Source organism: Zeugodacus cucurbitae, chromosome 6, assembly GCF_028554725.1.
Source record: "Zeugodacus cucurbitae isolate PBARC_wt_2022May chromosome 6, idZeuCucr1.2, whole genome shotgun sequence".
Lineage (NCBI taxonomy): Eukaryota > Metazoa > Arthropoda > Insecta > Diptera > Tephritidae > Zeugodacus > Zeugodacus cucurbitae.
The window spans coordinates 55,876,478-55,904,333 of NC_071671.1; the positions used below are offsets into that span (position 1 = coordinate 55,876,478).

The 27,856-nt window shown below is 37.0% G+C and overlaps 6 protein-coding genes across 6 annotated transcripts; 4 read left to right on the top strand and 2 right to left on the bottom strand.

Moving 5' to 3' along the window:
* The first annotated feature begins 216 nt into the window (after positions 1-216).
* On the top strand, positions 217-1,102 carry LOC105218682 (RNA-binding protein 8A). The gene is made up of 2 exons (XM_011194414.3): positions 217-399; positions 477-1,102. Exons 1-2 carry the CDS (start codon positions 339-341, stop codon positions 911-913), a joined length of 498 nt encoding a protein of 165 aa, XP_011192716.1. The 5' UTR covers positions 217-338; the 3' UTR covers positions 914-1,102.
* LOC105218681 (protein SDA1 homolog) lies at positions 1,035-3,754 on the bottom strand. The gene is made up of 4 exons (XM_011194413.3): positions 3,426-3,754; positions 3,087-3,368; positions 2,863-3,024; positions 1,035-2,802 (listed from the first exon to the last, which is right to left on the bottom strand). The coding sequence occupies exons 1-4, from the start codon at positions 3,615-3,617 to the stop codon at positions 1,228-1,230; spliced, it is 2,211 nt and encodes a 736-aa protein (XP_011192715.2). The 5' UTR covers positions 3,618-3,754; the 3' UTR covers positions 1,035-1,227.
* Positions 3,755-5,721: 1,967 nt separating this feature from the next.
* Positions 5,722-7,061, top strand: LOC105218678 (probable palmitoyltransferase ZDHHC24). Its single transcript, XM_011194408.3, has 3 exons — positions 5,722-6,159; positions 6,217-6,321; positions 6,390-7,061. Exons 1-3 carry the CDS (start codon positions 5,922-5,924, stop codon positions 6,965-6,967), a joined length of 921 nt encoding a protein of 306 aa, XP_011192710.1. The 5' UTR covers positions 5,722-5,921; the 3' UTR covers positions 6,968-7,061.
* Positions 7,062-7,218: 157 nt separating this feature from the next.
* Positions 7,219-8,537, top strand: LOC105218679 (probable palmitoyltransferase ZDHHC24). The gene is made up of 2 exons (XM_011194409.3): positions 7,219-7,691; positions 7,755-8,537. The coding sequence occupies exons 1-2, from the start codon at positions 7,460-7,462 to the stop codon at positions 8,366-8,368; spliced, it is 846 nt and encodes a 281-aa protein (XP_011192711.2). The 5' UTR covers positions 7,219-7,459; the 3' UTR covers positions 8,369-8,537.
* A 7-nt stretch (positions 8,538-8,544) lies between these two features.
* LOC105218680 (protein PTCD3 homolog, mitochondrial) lies at positions 8,545-10,865 on the bottom strand. The gene is made up of 3 exons (XM_011194412.3): positions 10,422-10,865; positions 9,967-10,362; positions 8,545-9,909 (listed from the first exon to the last, which is right to left on the bottom strand). The coding sequence occupies exons 1-3, from the start codon at positions 10,743-10,745 to the stop codon at positions 8,671-8,673; spliced, it is 1,959 nt and encodes a 652-aa protein (XP_011192714.2). The 5' UTR covers positions 10,746-10,865; the 3' UTR covers positions 8,545-8,670.
* A 1,609-nt stretch (positions 10,866-12,474) lies between these two features.
* On the top strand, positions 12,475-22,647 carry LOC105214971 (uncharacterized). The gene is made up of 8 exons (XM_054233491.1): positions 12,475-12,771; positions 12,836-13,045; positions 14,780-14,902; positions 15,272-15,571; positions 17,165-17,551; positions 17,606-17,728; positions 18,372-20,913; positions 20,978-22,647. The coding sequence occupies exons 1-8, from the start codon at positions 12,628-12,630 to the stop codon at positions 22,366-22,368; spliced, it is 5,220 nt and encodes a 1,739-aa protein (XP_054089466.1). The 5' UTR covers positions 12,475-12,627; the 3' UTR covers positions 22,369-22,647.
* Positions 22,648-27,856: the final 5,209 nt, after the last annotated feature.

Below are 27,856 nucleotides of genomic sequence, written 5' to 3' on the forward strand. Positions count from 1 at the left end.
AATCTATCAATTTACGTATGATTTTACCACGAGCTGACTTGTTGGTCACTATCTATTAATAGTTTTTATATTTTAATACAATAAGAAATGAAAAATGGTATAAAAACTAATCAAAATGCTCATCTTGAGTAGATCTCCTAAACTAAATCACATTCCAATATAGACCCCGGTTGCAATTCATGTCTCCCACGTATGTTTCATTAATTTCATGTCATTCCTCCATTGCTAACTTCACGTCTCATCATTTGCGGCAAATATTTCGCGTTGTTTAGATATTTTTAGAGGAAAGTGTAATATTTTCTTTATTTTAATAAAATTCACATAAATATTAATTAAAAATGGCTGATGTTCTCGATATTGATAATGCGGAAGAGTTCGAAGTTGATGAGGATGGCGATCGTAAGTGAAAACATATCTGACTAATACAGAACCTAGCACGTTAAAGAAATTGGTCATACATATTTATTTTCTTATAGAGGGCATTGTACGCCTAAAGGAGAAAGTCAAGCACCGCAAGGGTCGTGGATTTGGCAGCGAGAGTAATTCCCGCGAGCCCATACAAAGTTATGAACGTGTACGCCACGAAGACGAAGATGAACTTGAGCCGGGTCCACAACGTTCCGTTGAAGGTTGGATTTTGTTTGTAACCTCAATACATGAGGAGGCGCAAGAAGATGATATACAAGAGAAGTTTTGTGAATTTGGTGACATTAAAAATATACACTTGAATTTGGATCGACGTACCGGTTTCTCTAAAGGCTATGCGCTAGTCGAATACGAGACCCATAAGCAAGCGTTGGCGGCAAAAGAAGCATTGCATGGTACAGAAATTATGGGTCAAGTTATACAGGTAGATTGGTGTTTTGTGAAAGGACCCAAACGCATGAAAAAATCAGAGAAACGAAGGAGATAAATGCTGAACAGATACTGATATTTATGCGATACTTTGACAGACATAGTATCGTTTTTAGAGGAGACGATGAAGGAAAATTACTTTTTTAAGATGATTGAATATGAAAAGAAAATGTAATAAATCTATTTAAAATGATTTCCATGTATTTAGGTATTTAAAAACTAAATAAATAAACCTCATAAAAATAAATAGATTGTGTTGTTTATCATCAATAGATTAATAGAACTTTCACATTTTCTTATATTTACTTATTTAGTTTATTCAAACTGTATAAATTATATACAAGACAAAAAAAAAATATACCGTGGAATAGCTTATTTCATTTTCTTTTGATGTAGTAAATGTTTTCTCATCGCCTTTTGCTTGTCTTGGAAGCTTCTCTTCACCTTGCCACGCGCCTTGTGTCGCATCATCACAAAGTTCTTCTTTTTACGATTTTCACGATTAGTTTTCGAACAATTTTCATTCTTACGTCCATCCTTATAACCGAACTTCTCACGATCCTGCCGTCCAGCCTTCACTGTTTCTAATCTAGACTCTTTATCGTGTTTGCGTTTCTTATAAATCATTTCAATGCTATTTAGTTTTACAAACTCTGCACGATCTTTTTCCAGCGGTCTTTTACGCGCATTTGTAACGGTTTTCTTGAGCTGAGCGGCATTGATGCGCTTGAAGTCCTCATCAGTGAAAATGCGAGTCATTGCTAATTCTTGAGCTGCTTCTTTAACGTCGAGAACTTGTACACCATCTTTTTCAATACTTTTCTCGCTATTTTTCCTTTTTTTCTTCTCGCTGGTTTTAGCTTGTGACTTCTCTGTGTTTTTGTTTTCTTCATCTTCATCCTCCTCATCTTCACTTTCATTCTCTTCATCATCGCTTTCATCATCCTCTTCTTCACTTTCATCTTCATCATCGTCTTCGTCAACTTCATCATCATCATCACCCTCTTCTTCGTCATCATCTTCCACATTTGCACCTTCATCTTCGCTATGCGACACATTTACCCATTCTCCATCGTTGGAATCGTTGTCGCTGTCATCATCATCACTACCCAGATCGATTTCTTTGGAGTCTTTAAGCAAAGCTTCCGCTCCAGGTATCGTGTTATGCACTTCCACCTCACCATAAGCGCGTATTTTACGCTCCGCTTGCGCTTCTGTCAAGCGACCACGATCCTTTTTGTGCAGCAAAGCCGGTAACTGTTCACGATATAGCATAATAAGCGAGCGTGCAGCCATCATAACAGATTTTTCTTTGTACGTCTTGTACATAGCTAAATCTTGCAATAGGTCCTCTCCCATAGCCAAGGGACAACGCATGCAGATCTCACGTGTTGCATTTAAACCAATTGCCATTACATCGCTGGAATTACGTTCCGTTATGAAATTATTGGCAATTGTTTTCAAAACTGGTTCAATAATATCGCCAGGCACTAATTCATGTGAAGCTTGTGCTGCAAACTGCATAATGCGTGTGACTTGTCGCTGATGTGGTTGCAGAAATCTGGTTATATATGGATAATAGCCGAACAAGAATAACTCATGTATACCAATGAGACGTGAAATAACATCCAAATGCATCAGTTTGACTTCGAAACGTTCGTTTGTTGACTGCAGTTGTTTGAACAGTCCATCGGCCATGCCTTGAGGGTTGTGCACTAAGTGAATGCCGGAGAAATTGAATGCGGGCGCATTCTTCTTTTTCTTCTGAGCTTTTACGGCTTGCTTTTTAATTTGTTCCAATTGCTTCTTACGCTTCTTCGTCTTTTTATTGACACGATTTTGCATAATAGCACCTTTGAGGTCCACTTCATTATCGCTGTCATCATCATCGGAACCCTTTTCTTCATCGTCATGTCCTAAGAAGAATTTCAAGGAAGCTACGAGCACCTGTTCATACAAATATTTGTATTATTTATATATTTTCTATTTATTCAGCGTTACTCATACCTTCATTATTTTCGAAAAGCAGCCAACTGTTGCTATAACGTTAACGGTTTTTTCGTCATTCCAAATATTCTTTTTATATAGCTCAATCATAATATCTACCGACATCTTGGCAGCTTTTGGGTTGGCATCTTTCAGCATCGAGTACATGAAATTTTGCAAAGTCTAATGGAAATTGAAAATAAATTTAAGTTTTTAAGAAAATTGCAAACTTTATATATACCTACCGAGTTAAGTTTCATATCCTTGTGTTTCGCATTCATATTTTTTATATCATTTATGATGTGAGTTTGTAGAAAAGAACGCAAATTCTTATCAGGACAGCTTAAGAGTTGAAAAAACAATTCTAACAAATCAATGGCTGGTATCAAGTTCTTGTTACGCATCAATATCAAAGCCTTAACAAAACAATTGCGCATTATGGGATCCAAAGTAGTGGCATGATTCTTCAGTAGATCCACTAGATGTTGTGGGAATTTCTCGCATTCAACCGGATAACATTGCGCGACCTGTGCGGATATACACTTGTTAACAAATTAAATCTATAAGATTTGAAATATACTAACCTGCGCTATAAACATCACCAGCTCATCTAAAGATTTGTTCTCCTCTGCAGGATTGAGTGCAAACACTTCCAAACTACTAAGGAAGTGCTGATACTGTTGATGGAAGTCATCCTTGTATGAATCCGGATCACGTTTTATAAGATTTTGAAGCTGTGGCAAATTGTCAGGCAACTGATTGTTGTGACGCACCATGTTGTGTTCGTTGTCAAATCACAACACAGTATTGTTTTAAAAGTAAATTTGGTAAAAAAACCAAATCAAAAATTGTTCAACTGCGTTTTTGTAGCCAAACACGTTGTTGGCCTCTCGCAGCTTCTTGAAAAAGAAACAATTCACAGTAATTCTTTTCTGACATTTGTTTTGTCTTCGTGGTTTTTATTTTGATAACGATTTGGAAAGGAAATTGTTTTTGTACATTTCAGGGTTGCCGAACTTTCTATGACTATTTTTTAACAATACCGCTTGAAGGTAACGGGTGATTTTTTTGAGGTTAGGATTTTCATGCATTAGTATTTGACAGATCACGTGGGATTTCAGACATGGTGTCAAAGAGAAAGATGCTCAGTATGCTTTGACATTTCATCATGAATAGACTAACGAGCTAACGTCGAATTTTCAGTGAATGGGCCCTAGAAAAGTTGGCAGAAAATCCGCTTTTTTATCGACAAATTTTGTTCAGCGATGAGGCTCATTTCTGGTTGAATGGCTACGTAAATAAGCAAAATTGCCGCATTTGGGGTGAAGAGCAACCAGAAGCCGTTCAAGAACTGCCCATGCATCCCGAAAAATGCACTGTTTGGTGTGGTTTGTACGCTGGTGGAATCATTGGACCGTATTTTTTCAAAGATGCTGTTGGACGCAACGTTACGGTGAATGGCGATCGCTATCGTTCGATGCTAACAAACTTTTTGTTGCCAAAAATGGAAGAACTGAACTTGGTTGACATGTGGTTTCAACAAGATGGCGCTACATGCCACACAGCTCGCGATTCTATGGCCATTTTGAGGGAAAACTTCGGAGAACAATTCATCTCAAGAAATGGACCCGTAAGTTGGCCACCAAGATCATGCGATTTAACGCCTTTAGACTATTTTTTGTGGGGCTACGTCAAGTCTAAAGTCTACAGAAATAAGCCAGCAACTATTCCAGCTTTGGAAGACAACATTTCCGAAGAAATTCGGGCTATTCCGGCCGAAATGCTCGAAAAAGTTGCCCAAAATTGGACTTTCCGAATGGACCACCTAAGACGAAGCCGCGGTCAACATTTAAATGAAATTATCTTCAAAAAGTAAATGTCATGAACCAATCTAACGTTTCAAATAAAGAACCGATGAGATTTTGCAAATTTTATGCGTTTTTTTTTTTTAAAGTTATCAAGCTCTTAAAAAATCACCCTTTATAAATAATCAAAGAATATAACCTCATGGGTGCAAGTGTACTTAAAGTAGTGTATAAAATGTTGATTATTGAGTGAACTGAGATTTAAAGAATATTTTATATATTTTCCTGTTTAGTTCGAAATTCAAACGTAATATAATACGAGGGTCGGCTTTAGTATAGTATCCCCCGATTTCAGAGTTAAAATGGGTATAGTTGGAAAGAGGACGATCTCCAGATTACGAATATATATAATAGTTGCCGCAGGAGACTTATAGTTTTCGAGATATTCGCATTTAAAGTTGAAAATTTCACAAATTTTATGTGGCGATATTTCGATTATTACATAACTTTTAATTTATGTAATGCGCTTATTATACACTAACACTTCACTAAATTGTTTCCACATACTTATTTTATATCAATTGGTTTAATATTTGCTTTAAATAAGCATTTTAATTTTTAAACAATTTTGTTTATATGCACAATAACCATGTTGACAGATATCAAGATCTGGAGATCGTCCTCTTTCCAACCATACCCATTTTAACCCTGAAATCGGGGGATACTATACTAAAGTTTCCCCTAATACGATTAATGATTGATATAAAACAGATTTAACGATTTCTTGGCCTAATTTCAAAGGAGGTACGAGTATATGGCATTTCATCCGACAGTTTGGTAACAAAATTATATTCAATACCCTCAAATTTCATTTTTTTAAACAGTTGCCCGTTTAAAATCCCGAATTTTTTAGAGCTTTTCGGGATCAAGTGGCCTAACTCTAACATATGCCTCTCCACTTAAGTTGAGATAGTCTAAGTTGCTGAAAGCCGTTATTGCTTAGATAATGACGTCGTATTGCCTGACCACCTGCTCCATACAATATATGCGCTCTTCGCTAACTTATCTTTTCGTTTTTCACGTGATAACAGTCACTGACTCTCTTTCATACAAAAATGGTTAATTGTTAGTTAGTATAAGACAGCTAAACAACTTGTTACTTAAGTCAGTTGCGCTTGTTTTGTTTTCTATATATTAAGTTGTGATAAATATTTATAAACAAACTGTATTTGATTTATGTAAAATATTGAAACTTACTTACTAACTGGAAGCAAAATGGAAATGAGAATACGGGAAAATATTTTTCCGAGGCGATGGGGTGATAGATTTTGTTTTCTGCTCATTGCACTTTTTCTACCGCCAATTGCCTTGTTTGATTTAATTCTTGTTGTACCGGCTATACATATGCCGGGCGGGTTTATGCATACGTTAATTTTTGCTTTGGGAGTGTTTTTATTTACAAATATATTGGGGAATATGCTTGCAACAATGATGGTGGACACCAGTATCGATGGTAACTACAACAATGTGTGAATAAATAAATTATTTAACTCTAGAAAATTTATTATAGCTATAGACTTGGATGAGGCAACTCCACGAAATGCACGCGCCCAAGGCTGGTACACCTGTAGGCATTGTATAAAATTGGTGCCACCAAGATCGTATCATTGCAAAGGTAAATAATTGATTGCTAATTAGATGAATATATTTGTAATAAATTTACATACATTGCTTCTATTTCAGCTTGCAGAACATGTATCTTGAAACGTGATCATCACTGTGTATTCACCGGTTGTTGCATTGGCCACTACAATTTTCGTTATTTTGCGTTGTTTTTGTTTTATATGTTTATTGGTTCAGTGCTATCTTTCGGCTACCTTACATATTATATGTTTTGGGTGAATGGTAACATCTTTCTACATTTTCTCAGCTTCTATAAAATGCTTTGTCCGATACTAATGACAATTGACGGTAGTGTGTGGGATAATGTACCGTTGATATTCTATAATTTGAACACAATTGCGGTGATTATATCCTCCATATTACTATTCTTTCATGGCATACCAATTCTTAATGGCAGCACTTCATATGAAAGACGTTTCGATTATCCTTATGGGAGGGATATCTACTCTAATTTGCGTTCAATTTTTGGAATACGAATGTATTTAGTGTGGCTGTCACCCTTTATTAGCAGTGACTTATTGGAAGATGGCGCTAATTGGAATGTGGATTTCGATGATATACCATTAGAGAGACTATCACGGCAGGCAAACAGGAGACAACGTATATTACGTAGAACACGTAGAACGATTTCAGAGTAAAAATTGAAATCTAATTGTTAAAATTTGTTAAAGAGTTTCCGTTAAAATATATGTTATAGAATAAATGTTAATTAATTTAAATACATATCAAATACTATAATGTTTTTTAATATTACTGAGCTATTACACAGCCGTTAATCATATTTTTAAGTATATAATAATATATTTGTTGCCTTTATGAGATAGCTCAATTTATACAAAAATATTTTAGAAATTTAGTGTGTCCATTATAATTTACACCACTGTATTGAGTAAAATACCCTGATTCTTTCGGTCTTATACGAAAAAGAACTTACACCAGAAAATTTGGCAACTCTGTTATTTGTAGAAGCAAACTATACGGAAAAAGAAGAAGAACATTTCGTTACAATTTAGCACAAATTCTTAAATATTTGTTTATATTGATTAAAAGTGTTAAAATAAATTATTTGAAACACAAGCATCATAATCAAAGTGACTTTTTCTATATCAGAGATATTTTCGTGTCTGAATATGCGTCTCCGGCGTACATTTTTGCCGCGATCTTTGCGCGATATTGGCTGTTTCTTAATTATGATGACTTTCATACCAATAGCATTCGTATTTGAGTTGACCGTTGTTCTCCCGGAGTTCCATGCAACAAATGGCATAGTTTATTTCCTTACATGCTTATTTGGAATATTCCTTTTATTTAACTTAATGGCGAATATGCTAGCATGCATGTTGGTCGACACAAGTGCGAGAAGTTAGTTGGTACATGAAAATATCAACCATTTAATTTTAATTATAAATACCTCTTTTTTTGCAGCTGTTGTGCTAATGCCACCAACAAATGAACGACAACGTCAATATTGGCGTTATTGTTCGGTTTGTGAAATGTTGGCGCCACCACGTTCCTGGCATTGTAATATTTGCGATACATGTATACTCAAACGGGATCATCATTGCAGTTTTACTGGTTCGTGTATTGGACATCAAAATCAACGTTATTTTGTTTTCTTTGTACTATATTTGGCCATTGGTGCCACATATGCGGCGATTTATAATAGCATCTACTTTTGGTGGTTACACTCGGAGACTTACGTCAACTGGTTGACTGCTATTAAAATCGTATTTCCCATGTTCATGTTCTGTATCGATGTGTCGCGGCAAAACTTCTATTTGCTTATCTATATGCTGAATATAATTACGAGTGCTTATTCCATTGTGCTAATCGCTTATCATGCTCCTTTCATATTACGCGGAGGTAAGGAATGCGAGCGAGAACCAAAACGTTATGATCTTGGTGTACGACGAAATTTGGAAATGGTTTTGGGTAAGCGTATGAACATGACTTGGATATCACCATTCATACAGAGTGACTTACCACATGATGGTATACACTGGGAGAATGTTATAGACGAGACGGAAAAACGTCGATAATATTGACATGTAAACATATGCGAGCTAACCGAAGAATCTCTAGTCTAATTCCGTATTTTATGTGAATTTTAAAAGCATTTATCTTACGTGTATCGAAATTTACACTGCGTGTTGAAATCGAATTTTTCGTTTATAAACAAAATTTCTACCTTTAATTTTTAACTATAAACGAAGAGTTAATTTCTTGAAACTTTACATTTATTTTTAAGCATCCACTTTATTGCTACAACAAAGATACTCAATCATTACGCAACTAATTTAAATACAAAATAACTAACTTTAGTACATCAGTTTTAACGATTTCACTTGCTAACGAAGTTTTCGCCGACCAGTGATTTAAGTTTCGATAAATGTACCTCATTGAGGGTGAAGCCAGCGTTGATTCTTTCGGCCATTGGCTGTGAGTCCATATTATTCTCGACAGCATATTGCAAACAAATTAAAGCCTTCGTAGGCGCCTTATTTTCAATGCAGCTATCAATATATTCCTGCAGACATTTCTCGGACGGTGTGCCCGGTATGCGATGTTGGTTTTTGTCGATATGCGTAAACACATCACTCGCCTTTTCGAAATCACCACTACGCACCAATAACACAAGAATATCACCAATCATCTTGCCTGTGAACTGCAAGTCCTTAGACCGACGTCCTTCTGTATCAGCAATTTTTTGATAAATGTCCAACGCGATCTTACCAACTTGTTCGGGCAGAGATTGATGTGCTGGTAAATCGGTGTGCGCGGGATTATCGACTAATATTTGCAATGTACGTGTGAGTAAACTTTCACGTGTGATATGATCGAAAATCACCATATCGGACCATAAGCGCGGCATCAGTTCGACAGCGCCATGCATTTCAACGGCTTTCAATATTTCTTCCATAATGCCCGGTTCTGGAATGTACACATTCGGTACAAGTAAATCGTATATTTTCATAAACTCATCGATGGACTCGGTCTGAGAGAGCAGCGCAAAGTAATGGCGATAATATACCGACTCTTTATAAGTATCACCAATCAAATCGTAGTTGTTGCCAGTATGCAGTAGTTCATCGACCTTTTTCGCTAGGGATTTGTCATGTAAGTGATTACGGCACACGTCCATGGCGGTTGCAAAGAAATATGTGTCCTTTGGGTGTTGTATCGTAAATTCACGTCCTTTAATCTCATTCAAGATATCGACAATGATATGCGAAACAGGACCACGCTCGCGACAGAAAATAATCAGCAGATAGTAGTATGTGCCTAGACTTGGTTCAAGTCCCAATTGTTTGAATTCGGCAAGCGCTTTTAGTGCCGAGCTGCGTGCCAATTTGAAGTTGCCGAATGTGCTAACTACTTCTAACACTGCGTTTAATGTGCCCAAGTTAGGTCGCAATTGTTGTTGTGCCATTTGTTGTAGTAAATCTCGGCAAAGCTCCCAGCGTTGATCCGCTGTCTCTTTTAAGAAATTCGACACACTTATAATGGCATTGAAGGTTTGCGTGTCCAACTCAAATTGTTTCTCAGTAGCTTCTTGTAGCAGTGCATAAGCGCGTTCAGCCTATTTGAAAGGAAATTATTTACACGAATTCAATATTCAAAAATATCAAAAGCTCACTTGTGAATACTTCGCCATGCCCCTTATCAGCGCCGCGTAAGATTGCGCAGTTTTCGGTTCGATTTCTGCGAAAAGTTGTTCTGCTAGTTCACCGTCTTTCCACATTTTACGATTGCGTTCACGTGCATCTGCATTTGCCTTAAACCAACGTTCCTCTATCCACTCTTCCGGCAATGGTTCATCGTTATTGTAAAAGCTTATGAGCTCGAGCAGTTGTTGCTTCGTTTCGTTGGTTATTTCAATACCTTTTTGTTTCAACAAATTGTATATGAAAATAGCATCAGTAACTTGCGAGTGTCGTATCACATTCTGTAGTGTATCAGCATTTACATCGGTATCTTCAGTAAATACCAATTTTGGGGCAAATGCTTCAATAGCCGGTTGTGCTTCTTGGTGCTAACGTAACAGTAATTGCATGTGAAATACGAAATGTAAATTTTACTGCAAAGTATTACCTTAAAGATATCACGATGTTCATCTCTTATAAATTTGGCAGCTTTACGACCGGCCTCCTGTGCCATGGCAAATGTACGCTTACCCACATTGGACATCGGTATTAAATAGGAATCATCATGATATTTATAATGTGGCGCGGTAGGATCACGCCCCACTGTGCTAGCCAATGCATTTAATATGTCAGTTGGAGAACGTTGTACCCGGTTCGGTATTTCAATACGATCTTCTGTTGCGGCTGTAGTACTATTGAAACGTCCGCTGCTCTTGGCCAGCAACTGTGTTGTGCCCGTGTAAAGTCGTGGTAACCGGCGCGTTAAATACATCGTTAGTGTTTTTAGTACAAAATTATATTATATTTATTTAAAAATGTACTCAAAATACTGTTGTTACGACAAAATACGCGCAAGTATCGCAAAAGTGAAAATTAAAAGGTTATGTCATGCCCTGATGTTCATCTGACAGCCGAACAGCTGATTTGACTTTATGGTGAGTGTACATTGAATATTTTTTCGTTGTTAATTTTATATTAGATTTAATTTTTTAGTAGTTTAATTTTTATTAATTATTATGAAAAACTTGACATATATGTTATATATATACAATGAATTTATAGAAATAGTAATTTATTTCCATTATGATATTTACAAGTAAGCACTAAAAATCAAAAATAGGTATTCTTAAAATATATACATTCAAAACCGCTGAAGTTTTAAATAGTTTTAAACATTAATGCATTATAGATTTAAACTTAAGACCCATAGCGTGTAGCAATTTTTGTTAAAATACCATTTTTTGTTATGGTCGCTTGTGCCTTGCCTGATATAAATCATAGGATCATGTTGTTGTTGTTGTAACAATTATCCAGCCCTGCTGGAATGGAAAGCATAAGTCTAGTTGTCGTCGCGGTCATCTAACTGGAAACCCAGGCTACGTGTTGTTTCGGTGAGGTCGGACCAAAGGAAAAGGGGTTTTAGATGAGTTGAGTTCGTTGGGCATGTATTCTGTATGTTGGGGTTCAGTCTGGATAAGTAAGAGTTTAACCTGCTACAATATCCCAAACGAAGTTGTGCAAGGGTCTCTCTGATTCACGTGACAATTAGAGCTCTTCGTCTGCTTTTTGTGGTGATTTGACGCCATATACTGGGAGAGGGACAATGAAGATGTTAATGGCTTCACTGGGAGTGGCGTTTAAGTCGTGTCTGAAGGATTCCGCGTCCGTAGTCTGGTCGGCATATTGTGTTAAATCTTCGAGGAGGAGGAGTGTAGGAGTGACCTCTTGATGCTCTTGGGGGCGGTTCAGCAAATGACTACTTGGGTGACTTCTGCGAAAACAACCAAGTAGACACTGCTTGATGGGCAATTCATTATGCTCCTTTACAGGCAGAATAAAGGTATGGATGTGCTTCAGGGGACATCAAGACGCACCCTGTGACTGTCCGGAGTCCGAAATTCTTGTAAGTGGACAGCAACGTTTCTCTGTCCTTTCTGGCTAGTGACTTGAGGATCTTGTTGCGGCCCTGTAGCTGAAATTCCCACTGGTGGTTGATGAAGTTTGGAGAAATAGGGGGCGGTGTCCTCTACCCGCTACTGTTTAATTTTCCTAAGTTTAGACATTTTACCTGAAAATAGTATGGGTGTTTGCCGACCGCTCAGGTCCGAATTGAATTTCAACTCGGCCGCTTGCCTTCTCGGGTTTGACATAGAATCATCGAATGCCGTCCTTTATATCCTGTTTTTTATTATCAATATTTTAAACAATAAGCAATACTATACATACTTTTGACTTTGGTTTATCTTTAACAAACATTTCAAGCTCCGACTACATATAAAACAGATATAAAAATGTATGCATGTATATGCCACCAGCGAGACAATCTTAACTCGCTGTTTTCAAGCAGATCCAATTACCCTTGCAAAATAATGCAGGTTTATGTACTTGCATATATACAAATACTGCATACATACATACATATATATATCATATACGCCTGTATATATTATGTAGATTCACAGATATTTACCGCACCTTCAAGTGCGGCTTAAAAGTGCCTCTCAACGTACCACCGAGGTTAGTCTTACTCGCGTTTGTATCGAATAAACATTAAAATTCGGCGGATCAATTTAAACCAAGTGTACTCCCGTACTATAACTATATATTCCAACTTATTTACATTTACACATATTCGACATTGCATATCTGTTGAAATGTCGAAGCTGGTGTTGTATTACGACGATGTCAGTCCACCAGTACGCAGTTGTATGATGCTTATCAAAATGTTGGAGTTGGATGTGGAATATAAATTTGTTGATTTGTTCAAGGGTGGTCAATTGGATAAGGCATTCTTAGAGGTGAAAAATGAAAGTCTTTTGTTAATTACACGTTCCAATAAATATAATTTTAATGCATTCTCAGCTAAATCCGAATCACACAGTGCCCACTTTGGTACATGATAACCTGGTTATCACTGATAGTCATATTATTCTGATGCATCTCTGTGAGAAATTCGAGCAGGAAAGCAAAGACCAGAAATTATGGCCCTTAAATTATGACGAGCGTATACGCGTTTGGAATATGCTCTTTTTTGAATGCGCCGTACTCTTTCGAAGAGATAGTGAGTTTTTGGTGAGTGAAATAAAAAAAAAAATAAATAAAAAAAAAATACATTTCGTATGAAAGAGTTCTAAAAAGACATTGAATTCTGTGATCTGTAGAATCCTGATAGAAAACATTCATTACAAATCCGTCTAACAGTGTTTAAGAAACTAAGAATTCGGGACTTGTCCTTAATATGGTCTCATTTGGAATTTTTTTAAATTCAGATGTTTTATTTTAATTTTCATATATTTTGAAACAAAAAGATCCAAATTTACACATTTATAGACATGAACCTGTGCCCAAAAAATAAGGTGACCATCGAAGGATTTGGAGAATTATTTTTTTTTTGGTTGGTAGTACTGTCAGTCACATTTATGTCAAATTTCGTGTCAAAATATTCATTAGAGTTTGAGATACGTGTCGTTTTGTGAGCTGCCTTCAGTTCCGTTTTCGCTGCGGCTTGAATCTCCTCTATCGTATAAAAACAGTGTCCCCGGAGCGGTCTTTTGAGCTTGGTGAACAGCCAGATCTTCAAATCCTTCGACGCGCGCAGTTTAAATTCAAATGTCACCTTATTTTTTGGGTACAGAATACTTCTAACTCTGAGCAACCAATATTTCCGTTTCAACCAATTTAAAAACAGTGTTATGACTTCGGCAGTTTGAAATAATTTGAGGCAAAATTTACCGTCAGCTTTAATCAATTTGATGGAAATCCGCACGTCGCTAAACCACTAAACCACAAAAGTTTTCTACTTTCTCCCCTTCAACTTGATCCATGGTGACACACATACTCCATCGTTGCTGTAATTTTCAATAGATTAAAAAGTTAAGAACAATCGATTTTCATGTTCAAGTGTCGTTTTTGGTGAAAGTTGTGTGAAAATACTTTCAATTTTCCGTGTACTTTGGTAATAGAAACTTTACTACATTGAAGAGGAGAGGAAACTACTTTAAGTTGCTGACCGGAAAATGGTAACGGAAAGACCATAAAAGATTGAAAATAAACTTAAATTGCGAAATCGCATTAAATTTTGAATGAGATTTTATTATTGGAAAGAAAATCACACTGTAAAATCGAAAAGAGCTTGAATGCTGCGGACTTTAAAAATTGGTTCAAGGAATTTCAACGTAATCTCTCCTAGTGAAGAATAAAACGGCCACATAACTACTCTATGGCGAATAATAGCGATGATTCTTTTAAGAGGGATGATTGTAATCCGATCGAATTGTAAATCCGATCACATTTGAAGATGAAAGAAGTACTCTCCCACCAATGACATCGTATCGGCTCATATCTTCGCTGTCGATTTGGCCTATTTTGTCGAATTAAGCTTCATATCCATCGTATATTCCCCGTGCGACTTCTTGTTATTTGGAGATCTCGAGAAAACGTATTTTTAGATAGGTTCCAGAAGTTGAAGCAACGATAGGTCAATTGTGTTGAAAAAAAATTGTATTTTACAAAAACAAAAATCGATTTGCTTCTGTGGGTTAAGCTCTTATCTCATCGATCTCGTATAAAGCGATGAAATAGAAACAACATAAATATTAACTCCGAATAAGAGTATTTATAACCTCAAAGTAGTGATATTTCAAATAATTTTCTTGTTTTATAACACTTTGAATATGATTTTAGAATATATTAAACTATAAAATAGAAAAAAATTCAAAAATATCTAATATACATATAACCTCAAATAATAACTTCAAATAAATTTTACGTTATTTTTAACACAAAATTATTGTTTTACAATTTCAGTCCGGTATAGTGCGCAATGGTTTTGCAAGTGTTGATTTCCCCTTGCACGAACGTAAATTGTTGGAGGCGTACAATATGTTGGAGTCATATTTGCGACGACACAAATATATGGCGGGTGATCATGTAAGTACAAAAAAAAAAACACTTTATCAGCAATTCCTGTGCACATTCATAAACACATCTACTTCGGTATACGCTAAAAATAATGCACATTCATCCACACTACTCTTAACAACCCTCACTGCACTGTTATAATATGATTATTCCCGATTTATTACGAAAGATCAATCAGACTAACCGCAATTTCATTTGATTTACTGGTGTCAGTTAACGAAATTTAAACAAATTCATACCCTATCATACACACCACCTCACATATTTAAATAAATATATTTATTTACCAACTATTTACTTATTTATGCGCATTTACAATGTATACATACATATATACATATGTATTCGAATATAATACATTCGGCGTTGCTGTGGCAGATGACAATTGCCGATATCTCCATTGTGACCACATTGAGTACGGTGAATCTAATGTTTCCGATTGCTGCTGGCGCCGCAGATAAATGGCCTCTGCTGAATGATTGGTTTGGGCGCATGCAAGCATTGCCGGTATTTCACATTAATCAGACGGGACTGGAGAAACTGCGTGTTGTCATCGAACGACTGGGTAAATTTAAATTTCCAAATAGCGAAAATGCGGCGACAGAGGTGAAGCAGCCAGCAGAAGAGGTCGCTGGCGATGAAGCCGGCGCCGTGGGCGAAGAAAAAACTGCAGAAAAGTAGAGTAAATGTAGTATAAAATAAATATATTCAAATACGTACATATCTACATACATTTATAATGAAATAAATCTTTAAATACCACATAACAATATTTAAATTCTTTAATTCAATTCTTCTAAAATCCCAAAATTTAAACTATATAATATCCCTGGAAAGACTTTTATTCAATTCGGTGAAAGAGGTTCGTTCAGGAAGTAGAAAAACCAAACCAAAAGAAGTCGTACGGACTGTGTCTGAAAAATACAGTAGACGGGACAGCATTTCCAAGTCTAAATCGATTCGTATAGACCGGAGTTTTGGTGGCAAATCACTATATTCTTCGTCAAATTATACCGTTTTTGCAATGTCAGCTTTGAAATCCAACGCGGAATAAGTCATACTAATAGATGCTACTTTGGACTAAGTAGGCAATTGAAAAGTGTAGTCCTCTGTCGACGTACAAAGATCGAACTCTACAGTCCCTCATCATTCCCGTCCTGCTTTATGATACAGAAGTGTGGACGATGTCGACATCTGATGAGACGGCACTAGGAGCTTTCGAAAGAAAGGTTATGTGGAAAACGTATGGCCTTTGAATATTGGCAACGACGAATACCGCAGACGATGAGCTGTACGAGTTATACGATGACATTGACATAGACAGCGGCTACTCTGGCTGGACGAAAACACTCCAGCTTTGAAAGTGTTCGATGCAGTAACCGCTGGTGGAAAGAGAGAAAGAGGAAGACATCCACTCCGTTGGAAAGACCAGGTGTAGGAGGAACTGGCTGCACTAAGTAAAAAGAAGAGGAAGAATCGTATCGGCTCAATATTTCGGCACAGTCGAGTCCTGTGACCGCTTTAATACCTTGGTTTGTGGCGTGTTCCTGTGGATCCATATTTCATCGACGGTCATGAAACTCCACAGGAACTCATTCGTAATGCGCTTAGTCAGCGTTAAAGAGGAAATTCATCGTTTAAAAAATGTTTACGGTTACGGCACCGTATACAGAATCCAAATTTTGTCATCTACGAAACTTAGTAGATTAGGTCTATCAGTCGAAAAAATTCAAGACTTTTGGAGAATGTCAGCTAAGCATCGCGTCTGATGGTTCGTGAACTTAAAATCTAAAATTACAGAGGAAATATTTTAACGGAACTGTATTAAATCATTCCGGGGGTTTCGGCAGTGTGTTGAGATACAAAGGATGTTCCCACCGATTTTTTTTCTGTTTTATGTCTTGAATGAATGTTTCAAGAATCCGTTATTTCAATCATCCGATTTCTATGCGATTACATACACAAACTGTTCCCACAACTCATTGCTTTCTAATTCCATTTGCAGTGTAATGAAATTGTAAACTCAACGATCAGTCTCTTTTTTACAAATCAGAGTGAAAGTCATGTGTAAAATTTTCTTTAAATTTCAAAATTCAAGCATTTTGGAAATGATTTGTAAAAAATTCCTATAATTAACTTTAAAAACAACAAATTGTCAGTGTTTTTAGCGTCTTTCATTAACTAAAAAATAAAGTTTAACAAATTTAACATAGCAAAAGTGAAATTTGAGTAATTTTTTTTTAATTAATTAATAACAACAAATTACAATAGTTCCATGAGAAAATGTTTGCCAATAACAGTAATTACAATGTGCGTCCAATTTTGTATTACGACGACATAAATCCGCATTCGCGTGCCGTTCTAATGATTTTGAATATGTTGGATGTGGATATTGAGCTGCGCGCCGTCGAAATGATCAAAGGAGAACATTTGAAACCGGCCTACGCGAAAATCAATCCAGCCCACACCGTACCCACTATGGTGCATAAGGACCTTGTCATCACCGGCAATGCGATATTCTCGTACGTGTGTGAGAATAATGACAACGAAAAGGCAAATCAGTTGATTGCTTTGAAATGTTATAAACGACATTGTTGCGTTTTGTCTCGCCTATTTTTTGAGAGTCAGGTGTTGCATCGCATACATGGACATTTGATGGTAAGGTGTTAAGGTGTATCCATCAGGTACGTTTTTACAACGTTTGCATTGCAGACGGATTTAGTGCGAAAAACCATTTTCCAAACAGATTTGGATTATCATCAGAGAAAGGTGGAACATGCCTATGATGTCATGGAAGCGTATCTGAGCGAGGGCCAGTTCATGGCGGGATCTGTGGTGAGTGGAGCGGTATCGCCATTTGGGGGTTGTGTGTGCTCAGATTCCGATTAAAAAATCCCCTCTGAGAGGTCCCTTTATAACTATTTCTTATAATATAGATACGAAGGAATTTCATGAGGCTTTAATAGATTTTAGAGAGTGCTTAAAGATTCCTTTCAATTATGACCATTTTTTTGAATTTTTTATGTATTGCTAAATGGATTATCAGTCTCTCTCAGTTCCGATTTCGAAAACTCTCTTCTCCCTATTTTAAAGTTATTTTTGTCAGAGGAATGTTATTGGAACCGATTTCGAAAACTCCATATTTCCTATTTCGGGCCTGTTTGTATTTCAGGGAAATGCAATTGAAATATGCCTCTAGACAAATCAAAACTTGAATAAATTATCAGCATCCCCCGGTAGCGGTTTCGCAAACTCTCTATTTCAGGTCTGTTTTTCAGAGAAATCTATTTGAATTATTAAACTAGATATTTTTAATGGGTTGATCATTTCAGAGGATATTCTTTTAGAATTAGTGTATCTGCGGTCTTCTTTTTTTTAAATCCAGAGTTTCCTAAAGATTTAGAGTTTTATATTCGACTTTCGTCTTAATTTTTCAAGAGCTAGTTATCGATCACTTCTCCTCATTCTGCTTTTATAGTTAACCGCTGCTGATATTTCCTTTGTCGCTTGCCTTGGTGCCTTGGATATGATGTTTCCGATGGATGGCGATCGTAAGAGATGGGAAAAATTAAACGATTGGTATAGGCGTATGCGTTCACTATCAATACAGAAAATTAATGAATTCGGCATTGAGAAACAACGACAAATTGTCGAATATTTTGCAAAATTTCAATTCAAATCAGATATAAAACGTTTTACCACCGGACTACGCGAATCGCAAATACCAAGTTTTCCATCGCGGCCAGATCGTTGTAGTGTTAGCATACAAACGGGCAATGGGCTAGTATTGACCGCAACAGGTAAAGAGCCCACAGTTGATATTGTGAGCACGCAACATAATATTGGTCAAATCACGTATTTACAAGAACAAACAGCGTTGTCAGGTAGTGGTGAGAGAACTACACTAGTAACACCAAATACACTGAAAGATGGTGTGGCGCCGAAAATAGTTGATGAAATCAATAAAATTGCCAAAACCAAAATTAGCAAAATATTGAACGAAGAACTTGAAAAGGAGTTAGCGTTATTTACGGAACCTGAATTTCCACCTGCACCATTAATTGAGGAACCAAATGCGTTGGAAAGAGTCGTGCCCATATTAAGCGACGCTGAAAAGTCGGTTTCCCTTTCCAAAACACCAGAAGATGATAAAACTATATTGGCAGATAGAAGCTTAGGTGGTGCACAGAAGGAGAAACCACCAGTGCCACCGAAGCGTAAAAGAAATGCGCCTACCCAAGAAGATCATTTGGAAGAGTTAAACAATACAGCGACAAATGCTCAAAATCCTGAAAAAACTGAAGCAACTGTAGATTCAACGAAATTAATTAAAAATAGCGTTCTATGTACTGAGTCTGAAAGACAAGAATGCACTTCAGTGCCAAATAAATACGTTGCACCAAGCCAAACAGACAAGCTAAGTCGTTTAAATGGTGGTGTTGAGTCCACAATTCTTATAGAAATGGAAAAAAATCAGATTCAAATACAACCGCCTGCAGCTTTCCCATCAGCTTTGTCGAAAATAATGAATGGTCCGAATTCCACCAAACCCACTTCCGGAAACCTGTCCGAAACTTCTTCATTGATATCAGCTAGTAATTCGAAGGATGTACACAAGTTGTCGCAGAAAACCGCAAAAACAAGAATTGCGTCAAATTCTACGAAAATCAAGAACCAAGCAAAGCACAACGTTACCGCGGAAATGACAACAACAGAAACTCTAATAACAGAGGGTTTGCCGATTAATGGTAAACAAGTAGCTTTGAGTTATACTCGTGGTGCCGCCGCACCCAATTTGCTGCTAGCTGCGCCACCACCTTCACCAGAAAATCACTCACAGGATGAAGAATTTCCACCGCCACCATCGGAATTATTAATACCGAAACCAACTACGCGAGCAAAATCAACACCAAATCCAAGGATACCCAATGTCAAAGCAACGTTTGAACCAAATGAAAGGTTTGGCAAGAAAAAACTTAGTTGTGGTAAACCGAATTCCGAGATTGCAGTTGAATGTCCAACGAAGCTTGTCCATAAGAGATCATGTGAGTTCAAGTCATTTACGGGCAGAAAATATCCCGCTCAAGAAACTAAAGTTTGCAAACTGGCAAAGAAATTGAATAACGGCGGACTATTCGCCAGTGGCACAAGGTCGCTTTGCTCTAATCCTTCTCAAGGCTCCATTCCGCGTGAGCGTTGTAAAAGAGTTTCGCATCCGTTAAATATAATAAAACCGATTCCAAAATTTGTAGCAGGAAAAAAGGTTTCACCGCAAGCCACACGCCTGGATAAAAAACCACAAAAAGTTGAAAATGATTCAGCAGGAACATTGGTCGAATGTTCCTACTCATCGACAAATTTTATGCAGAAGCTACTTGGTCACATATCTAACTGTAGTGAACCAAAGCAATTAAAAAACCAGAGTCTGGAAGAACAGCAAAGAGTAGAAGGTGGCGGACAATGGACTCCCGCGACAACGGCTGATGGCAAGCAGAAAGCTTTAAACTCTTTAATACAGCAACCAACCATTATTGTAGTGAAGTCAAAAACTATTTTAAAAATGGAAGATGAGAATAAGAATGAGGCAAGCTGGCAACGCAACAACTCTTCAAAGTCAACCAAACCGAGACCAAAAACTCCACCGAATCCAATTACCAAAGATATGAAGACTGCGAACCAAAATGTTGTATCGAAGAATAAACAGAAAGCATATCCAACACAGACACGATTTCAAGCCAAAAACTTTAAGACATCAACCTATACTCAACCGCCAAAATTCTTTGATACGAGTCCATATAGACCTGGTCAGAGTTTCAATAAACAACAGCCGAAGGTAGTAGCAGAGAAGAGATCCACAACCAAAAATAAAAAGAAAAAAGCTACGAAAGCCCACAACATCGCAGATTCAAGCGACAAAGCACAAGCTCCACCCTCGTTGCCCACACCAACGCCAGTGGTAGATCAAAATGCAACTCTGCAGTCCACGCCCGCTGCTACAACAACACTACCAACCGCAGTAGGTACTGTTAGTAGCATATTGAAAACGCTAACTGAAACTATTCATATCTCCCCAAATTGTTGCAGATGTGCCGGTAAAAGTGGGCTTGGTGGCCAAGGCACTACAAACACTTAACGTTGCAAGCTCAAACTTCCGTTCACCGACTTATAATATAAGTAAAGAATTAACACCAGCGAGACCTCTACTACCTCCACCGCCGCCGCCGCCAAATCATTGGTCACTAGGAACAGCTAAACCGCCACCACCACCACCATTGCCAGTTAAAGATATCCTACCACAGGCTGGTACGGTGGCAAAGGCGCTACAATCTTTAAGCGCCGTGACTTCGGAAGCAAATCCGTTATGCGGCTCAGTGAAACCTTTTCGTAAAGCAGACTTGAAGATGAAATTCATGAACTCAGCTAGATCTTCAGTAGTGACAGAGAAAGGCTTAAACAAAACTGCACCTTTTAATGGCGATGAGAAGAATGTTGCGAAACCTTTGGCCGAAATACTCACTGCAACGGTAAAGCAAATGAACCAGAAAAAAATCGATGAACAAAAATCAACCTCATTGTCCGAGGGCATCAAGGAGATGTTAATAAAAATGAAAACTCTGCCAGATAAAGATGTGATGCCAGAAGTTTTGGTAAATAGTATGACTGAAAGTACAAAACCATTCCAAAGCACACAAATAATACCTACAACAAGCGCTATAACTGGTCTTAAGAATTCAACAGCTAAAATAACAATAGATCCCGAGTCCAACAAATCGCTATTACCAGCACAACAATTGTCTAATATGTCAGATTTCTCCGAAGCCTTAGCACCGCCGATCATATGTGAGCCCGTGCAAGTATTGGTACCACAGAAAAATATTTCAACTTCAGAATCACACGATGTATCCAAACCTTACCCCTCCTGGGCCGCTTGCACCGATAATACCATTTTATCAGCAAGCGAAGTTAAATCCAATAAAGAAGAAAAGAATAAGCTTGAAGCATCCAAAAGCAAACGTTACGCTATAGATAGAAATATGATAAACAATGGTATTATAGATATGGAACCGACACCACTACCGGGACAACCGAATATTATAATCACTGGTTATACACGCGCCGAACCGAAAAGCCATAATCCAGTGTTTGTTGGCACAGGTCGTCCGTTAGGTAGTGCCATAACACCCACACTAAGAAGACCGACAAACGGATTATGTACGCATGGACCCTCTGCTAACGTCGTAATTTCAACTTTTGGCTACACACCCGTGCCGGATTTAGACACGATTCCGAAAAATCTCATGCATCTGCTTAATAAACCGTTGTTTAATGAACAGCAAACATTACCTCCGCCTCCACCATCAGTTTTGAGTACAGCGTCAGCAGCGCAGCAGGTCACTGCGGTTAGTGAAGAACGTGTGCTTGCTGCACGTCGTCCCTATCCGACTGCGCATAGAAGTGGTAGTCAGCGAAGGTGAAATCAACCAACCAATATTAGAGGACGTGTTATGTGAAGGATTGTGTGCAGCTTTCAAAATTATTGCCAATGGTAACTCGTTTGCGGATCAGTGAAATATATGGGTTGACTTATTTTCTATAAGAGATTAGTATATAGGCTTGTCTTTTTTTATTATTTGTCGCTTAGAACTCAGGCCAAATCTAACCATAACTGCTGTAATATTATGATGTAACAATTGTGCAATCAAACTGCTAAAAATAAAGTAATCAATGTAAAACGAAAATTATTTCTGAAAATAGAATATTTGCTGGTTTGATCTTCTCTTCTAATTTGTGTTGTTCGTCTTTATCTTCATTCGAAAGGTTGTTCTTTATTAATACCCGGATTCAACTCGGAACTTTTAAACCTCAATTTATTGATTCATAGACTGTGCTAATATATACATAGAACTAAGAGAGTTCTGACTTGCATTGATGCCGTGATCTCGATATGAATCTCTGATTTAGCAATAACCCGGTTCATGTAAGGATGTTAATGGTAAAAACTTCTAAAAATATCACATCTGTAGCAGGCGGCTTCTGTGTTTCGTCACACCCTTGTGCGAGACCTTTCGAAAGGATACTCTTGCTTGATAATAAAGAACTTTCTCTGTTTTTGGTCCAGATTGAGAAGTAGCGATTATATCCCTCGACAATCTTCTTACTTCGAGATTTCAATGTATCTTTCGTAGTCTTTTTTAATCGTCCAGTAGAGATGTTCGTCGAGTGGATACCTTTTTCGATTATTTTTAAAACGTCCAGTAGAGACCTATGCCTGTGTAGTTTTTAATCGTCCAGTAGAGATCTATTCGGAGTAGTTTTTCATCGTCCAGTAGAAAACTATTTCGGAGTAATTTCTAATCGTCCAGTCCAGAGATCTATTTCGGATTATTTTTTAATCGTCCAGTAGAAACCTATTTTGGAGTAATTTGTAATCGTCCAGTCCAGACGATTATTTAACTCTTTCTTACACTCTTTATTAAACAACAAGAAGGAAGACTGAGATTGACGAAATTCTTCTATAAAATATCGTCGGCCCTCAATGAATCGCACAAAGTGTGAAGTCCAGCTTATCAATCGTAGTTTACGCACGGTTGTGACGGACATTATGCCATGCAGACAGCTACCAAATTTTCAACAAGCTACTCACACCAATTGGAAGCCCCTTTAGGATACACGTTTTCAATGACACTCCGACGCATTACCGATTCGAGTGTCCTTTATGCGACAGAGGACAAAACAATGTGCATAAAATAAAATAAGATTGTTCACAGATCCACACACATCCATACTTTACGAGTACTTGTGAAACATAAACGTTTCAAGTATAACGCATGAAAGCTGATAACAAAACCAACGACAATAATTTCCGAGTTGCAAACAATAAACACACACAAAACCAATACAATTTCGTTTTGAATTGCAAATAGCGAAGGGTGCGAGTGAAATGCAGATGACGGTCAAATCATCAATATGTAACCGGATGCCGGTGCGTAGAGCTCGAGTTTAACGTTTAACCGTAAAAGCAGGCCGATGATGACTATGTATGCTCAGCATATTTGCCTAATGCCTACATAGGGCCATGATGACCATGACAACAACTCATAACGAGACAAGTACTTATCGATGCCTGGCTGGTGCGAGGTCAGACAGGCAGGACATTTTACAAATGAAAAAAAAAGTGAATGAGTTCGCAAAGCAAACAAATGCTTAACCAAAATAATAAAATACACAAAATAACCCGAAAGACATTAAAATGCCCTAACAAAGTAATGAGTTGGGTATGAAAACATACACCTAGAGCAAGTGTGAAGGTTATCAACCGGAAGCCATTCCCGTTGAGGTCTATATTGCAAGCGAGTGAGTAAACGCTTGTATGTGTGTTTTTCATATCCATTTCATATTCACGCCACATTTATGATGCCATGACATGATTTTCTTCACAGCCTGCTGGAAATGTGGCACATAAATGTATTGTAACAGGTTATAAATCGGCAGGCACTTCGTTGGTTGCATAAAAATGCTGATTGTGTAAAGGAATGAAAAAATAACACAGCCATTGACTTTCCAGCTGTTGAGGAAATTAAATCAAACCCATATTTTACGTCCTTTAAGTCCGTTAAGGCGGCAAAAGGCTTTTATGGCAATTAGTTTACAGTCCGAGTCAAGTCAAGGGCTCCCAAAGGCTGTGGCCACTTTTGTGGTACATTTGTTTGTGTATTCTGTTGATATTATTGTTTCCCTTTTGGCTTACACTAATTATGATGAAATACATTGTCATCTGCTTTGGGTTGTTGTGTTAAGTATCTTGTTTACATTTTTATTAAATTTCTCCATCAACTGATATGTTTGCAAATTATTTTGGTTTCAAATTATAATTGTCTTACTTACATAATCAAATTAACGGGGTCGCTCCTTTTAATTTAATATTATAATTGAGAGGCATCGTAGTAAAGAGTTGTAGGCTTGGCTATCTACTCGGTCACTTGTAAGGGGAAATGCCTGTTTAAGCGGATTTTGAGAAAAGGGTAGTGACAAATATCCGTTCAAACCTCCCTAAAATGTTCCAGAAGAAGTCATCAACTTCTTAAAGGCGGTGATACATGGATACAATTAACCAAAAAATAGGAGATAAGTTCGAACAAATGTCGAAATTAAGCACAAAGTATATTGAGGATGAAACGATGCGGTTAGAATCAGGGTTGAATTAGAACAATACAAAAAGCTCCTATCTATGTCTAACTATCTTCCTGGAAGTCTTGACCCAGGGCATTTCAGTTGATAGGCTCAGGACTACTATGATAGATATGACTAACGAAGATGGAGGGTTAAAAAAATAAATTTCCATGCTAAAATAGACCTATGATGATACGTCAAAGATAGACCCTTTTCTCCAGTAAGTGCGCCTAATATATATCCATCTTCTCTTATTGAGTAGAAAATGTAGTCCAGCTAAATGGTCTACAGTTTGTAGTAGTTTATGAAACAATTGGATCACGTTGTTACGATTTTTTGCCAAATCCGTCTAAAGGCAGCCTTCCCCCTGTAAAGTTTTGAATAACCTATTCCAATAGATAACAATTGCTTTCAATTTAGATAGCTTAGCGGTTTGGAGTAATTGGGTAATGATAAAGTTTCTTCCCAAATTAAGTTGATATTCATCTTCGTTCATTTAGTTATGTCCTAATAATTAAATGTGATTATACTAAAATCTAGACAATAAATTATTATTACTTTACGAGTATAAAGTACATATACATTTTACATTATATATGAGCATCTACTTGAGAATGTTTAATGCACTGCGGTTGACAATCAAAATGTGTTTGCTTTTGTTTTACCAAGCGTTCATTTAGACGACTATTTTATGTGCACTTGTTTTAAGTTGGCAGGAATCTACACAATTACACTGCGTCTTCCGTTGTGGAAATTCAAATTTCACTGCAGTCATTTGTAAAGTTCAAAAGTTCACTTAATTACTGTTTAAGTTTCTGACCGAACGATTTCATTGATGCTATTGCCATACAGCAAAGTTTACATTTATTGCTTTGATCCAATTAGCCACAAGTGCCGACTGAATATTTATTGGTTAAATATTATAATTTTAATGTTTCAATGTATGCATGTTTTGCTATTTCTCTGTGCCTAATGTAATAATTTAAAGTCTTAAATAACTTTCGATTTCTTGGATTACAATAAACCAGCATGAGTAAACTTTTACTTGAGGAAATTATGAAAATTGCCTCAAATATGTAATTTTTTTTAAATTAAATTAACTGGCCACAATTTTAGAAAATATTTTTATAAAAGGTGTTTTTTTTGAAAGTACAGCCATTAACTTTGACAGCTAATTTGATAGCCAACCCTCGACCCCTTTATACTGATGACTCTCGAATTCATGAATCTAAAAGTACTATAAAACCAAAGAAATTTCTCTTCCATTTTATCAACTCGTTTTCTTCGTCGCTTTTGTACTACAATGTATCCAAAAATGTTCTAAACAAATGTCGAAACCCACTCTTTGCATGTGGGTATGTAATCTGATTACTGAGAAGATTCACACTGAAGCTTACCGGCGTAACGTACTTAGATATGGAATTTAATTTACTAAAGAGTAAATTGTACAAGAATACGGTATAATGGGAACAAGTTTGAATCATTAGATAAATGTAGTATCCGTATTTTCGAGGAGAACAATAATCTTAATTCAAGAATTCTAATGTGTATCCTCTTAAGCGTGATCCAAAGTATTATTGTTGATTGACGCAAACGGTCTAATAGCGTTTTTAGACAGCCAGATAAATTGATCAATTTAAATTTTTATTGAGAAACCCTTTTTTGCCTTTTGCACAGCCGGCTACTCGATAATCGATTAGCTGTTACACATTTTTGTTTTTGCTTCCATAAGAAGTTGGTAAGTTTCATCAGCTGATTAATATTTTTCAGCAGCGACATCTACCGTAGTTTTTTTTAACAAAAAATTCTGCAAATCGCAGACAAAGATAGTATATCGTACGACTTTGTAGCAGAGTTGCATTTGATTTTCAAGTCGATTTAAATTAAATTAAAAACAAGTAAGGAAGGGCTAAGTTCGGGTGTAACCGAACATTTTATACTCTTGCAATTTATTTATTTCACTTTATTAAGATTATATAATACACAATTTGACCCACATATTCGTCATATATATTGTATAAAGTCCATTGAAAGTTGGAAACTCTAATATTCGGTTAGAAGCACCGAGGTCCTCGTGTTCGATATATGGGGCCTTAAAAAACCTATGATCCGATTTCCGCGATTTTTAGAATGGGGCTGCCACACTATAAACATAGTATTTATGCAAAGTTATGCACCGATATCTTCAATAGTGCTTATTTTATATATTGTAAAGTAAACGATTCAGATCGTCTTCAAAGTTCTGGTATATAGGAAGTAGGCGTGGTTGTGGAGCGATTTGGCCTATTTTCACAACATATTATTGGGATGTAAGGAAACTATTACAAACCAAGTTTCATTGAAATCGGTCGAGTAGTTCCTGAGATATGGTTTTTGACCCATAAGTGGGCGACGCCACGCCCATTTTACATTTTGTAAAAAAGTCTGAGTGCAGCTTCCATCTGCCATCTCTTATGTGAAATTTAGTGTTTCTGACGTTTTTCGTTAGTGAGTCAACCCACTTTTAGTAATTTTCAACCTAACCTTTGTATGGGAGGTGGGCGTGGTTATTATCCGATTTCTTTCATTTTTGGACTGTATTAGGAAGTGGCTAAAAAAAACGACTGCAGGAAGTTTGGTTTATATAGCTGTATTGGTTTGCGAGTTATGTACATAAAACCTATTTGGGGGCGGGCCACGCCAAAAAAATTACATCCAAATATGCCCCTTCATAGTGCGATCCTTCATACCAAATTTTATTTCCATAGGTTTATTTATGGCTTAGTTATGGCACTTGATGTGTTTTCGGTTTTC